Below are 2,458 nucleotides of genomic sequence, written 5' to 3'. Positions count from 1 at the left end.
TTCTTTCTTTTTTTTTCCTTATCTTCCTTCTTTTCTTTCTTTCTTTTTCTTTCCTTTCTTGTCTTCTTTCCTTCTTTCTTTCCTCTTCCCCTCCCTCCCCTCCCTCCCTCCCTCCCTCCTCCCTCCTTCCCTTCCCTCCTCCCTCTCTCCCCTCCTGTCCTGCCCGGCCACGGGCCCTGCGGTTCCTCTGAGTGACTGAAGCGCTCCCCGTAGCGGGCTCCATAACAGACTGCGTGTTGTGTCCTGTGACCCCCTCCCAGCCTATGATCTGGGTCGGCTGCGAGATCTCCAAGGAGAGGGTGGACCACGTGCTGCAGCTGCCCAAGAGGGGCCAAGTCTCCGGAGGACTTCATCTACAAGCACCGCAAGGCGCTGGTGAGGCCAGCGGCTTGAAGCACTGTGTGTCTGTGAGTGTGGCGGGGGGGGGGGGGGGGGGGTTTGCATTGGTTTCATTGGCTTCTACTTTAAGCGCTTTGAGTGTGAGAAAAGCGCTACATAAATTGAATCTATTATTATTATTATTATTATTATTATTATTAATTCATTCGTTTATTGAAGTAGTTATTTATTTATTGATGTATTTTTATTGATGCATTTTTAAGGGAGCTTTGGCATGATAAAAAAATTATAAATGAACTAATACAATTGATTGAACTCGCTTGTCGGTACGATTTTAGAGCTAATAGTTTGAGTGTAGTTAGTTAGAAATGGCCCAGCCATCCGTCTGCTATTTGTGAATGAAGTGCGCTGCATCTGTTTCTAGGTGACGGCCTCTGCCATCTGTACGAGTCCATTCACATTTAGACCCCTCCCGACCCCTTTCTAACCAATCAGGGCATTGACTTGTTCCCGAAGGGTTTGGGGAATTCAGCTTGCCTGTGCCACTTATCAATGGCGCACGAAACATAGCTCTCTTCTTCTCTTATCTGATTCCTCTCTTTGCACCTCTCGACTCTTACCTCTAGAAGCAATACAAGAAGAAGTAATATTTATTGTATGTAGCAACAGAAGTAATACAAATGTATTATTCATGGGCTCTATTTTGAAACACGTCGCTTAAGGGCTTGTCTCTGCAAACGTAGTGGTTTGCGGCGATTTCCTAATCGATGGTCTCTCTCTCACTGGAGCGTTGTAGCGAGACACCTTTTGTTAGCAAACCACTCCCCGATTTGTAAGTGGTTAGCCACCTGGGGGGAGGGTGGGGGGGGGGGGGGGGGGGGGGTTAACCACTACCCTTCCGGAATAGAAACCCATTTCAATCAGCGGCTTCTCCCGCCGGGCCCAGACATCGCCTCGGAAGGTGGCTGAGATTGAATACGAACGCGTCCCCCGTGGGTGTGCTTGTGTGTGCCCCCGATCGCCGAGAGTCATTCGTAACGTCTTCGTGTGGGCGACGTTATCCGCAGCAGCTTGCGCTTACTCCGGACGCTCAGAGGTTTTGCTTTCAGACCGTTTCAGACTACAGCACACTAAACCACGGTCAAGACTGGACGGACGGAATGTGGGACACGAATTTGGCTTCATAGGTAGAGACAGAGAGGCCAGACACAGACTTTAATTTAGTGAGTGCTTTTCACTGTGCAACCACTTAAACGACAACGATACAATACATGTGAATGGACTGCATTTATACAGCGCTTTTCTAACCATGGCCTCCCAAAGCGCTTTACAATATTGCCTCACATATCACCATTCACGCACACGTTCGCACACCGACGGCGGAGTCAGCCATGCAAGGCGACAGCCAGCTCGTCAGGAGCTAACAGTCAGGGTTAGGGGCCTCGCTCAAGGACACCTCGACACTCTAGCTAAGGAGGAGCCGGGGATCGAACCGGCAACCTTCAGGTTACCAGCCCAACCCCGCTCTGCCTCCTGAGCTACTGCCGCCCCGTAAATAATAAATAAAGATCGGATTGGATATTTTGATACGTTTATGTTTGTGTTGTCCTCCGGAGAGAAAATGCAATGCCCACAGCTGTATGAAACACACAACATGAATTACACACTGAGAACACGGCAACACATTAACACACGCACACCGGCAGGTGTGCGTGTGTTAATGTGTTGCTGTGTTCTCGGTGTGTAATAACTGCTCTGTGTTTCGTGTGTGTGTGTGTGTGTGTGCGTGTGAATGTGCTGCTGTGTTCTCGGTGTGTGTGTGTGTGTGTGTGTGTGTGTGTGTGTGTGTGTGCTGCTGTGTTCTTGGTGTGTGTGTGTGTGTGTGTGTGTGTGTGTGTGCTGCTGTGTTCTTGGTGTGTGTGTGTGTGTGTGTGTGTGTGTGTGTTCTTGGTGTGTGTGTGTGTGTGTGTTGCTGTGTTCTTGGTGTGTGTGTGTGTGCGTGTGTATATGTGTGGCTGTTTTCTCTTCCTACTTGTCATGGTTGTCTGCGCTTGTGCACGGGGGGTGGTCTTAACGTCTCCGCGTCCCTCCGGCCGGGCGGTCTCTCGGCAGGAGTCGG

The 2,458-nt window shown here is 49.9% G+C and overlaps 1 protein-coding gene across 1 annotated transcript in view; it reads left to right on the top strand.

The window, feature by feature from the left end:
• The first annotated feature begins 225 nt into the window (after positions 1 to 225).
• Positions 226 to 2,458, top strand: part of LOC132456497 (neurobeachin-like protein 1) — a 12,802-nt gene continuing 10,569 nt past the window's right edge. Inside the window, 3 exon segments of the mRNA XM_060050863.1 lie at positions 226 to 317; positions 319 to 375; positions 2,452 to 2,458. The exon segment at positions 2,452 to 2,458 is cut by the window's right edge and continues 111 nt beyond it. Of these exon segments, the coding sequence (XP_059906846.1) occupies positions 264 to 317; positions 319 to 375; positions 2,452 to 2,458 (118 nt within the window). The 5' untranslated portion in view covers positions 226 to 263.

This window comes from Gadus macrocephalus, chromosome 4, assembly GCF_031168955.1.
Source record: "Gadus macrocephalus chromosome 4, ASM3116895v1".
Taxonomy (NCBI): Eukaryota; Metazoa; Chordata; class Actinopteri; order Gadiformes; family Gadidae; genus Gadus; species Gadus macrocephalus.
This window is presented reverse-complemented; position numbering and strand designations above follow the sequence as displayed.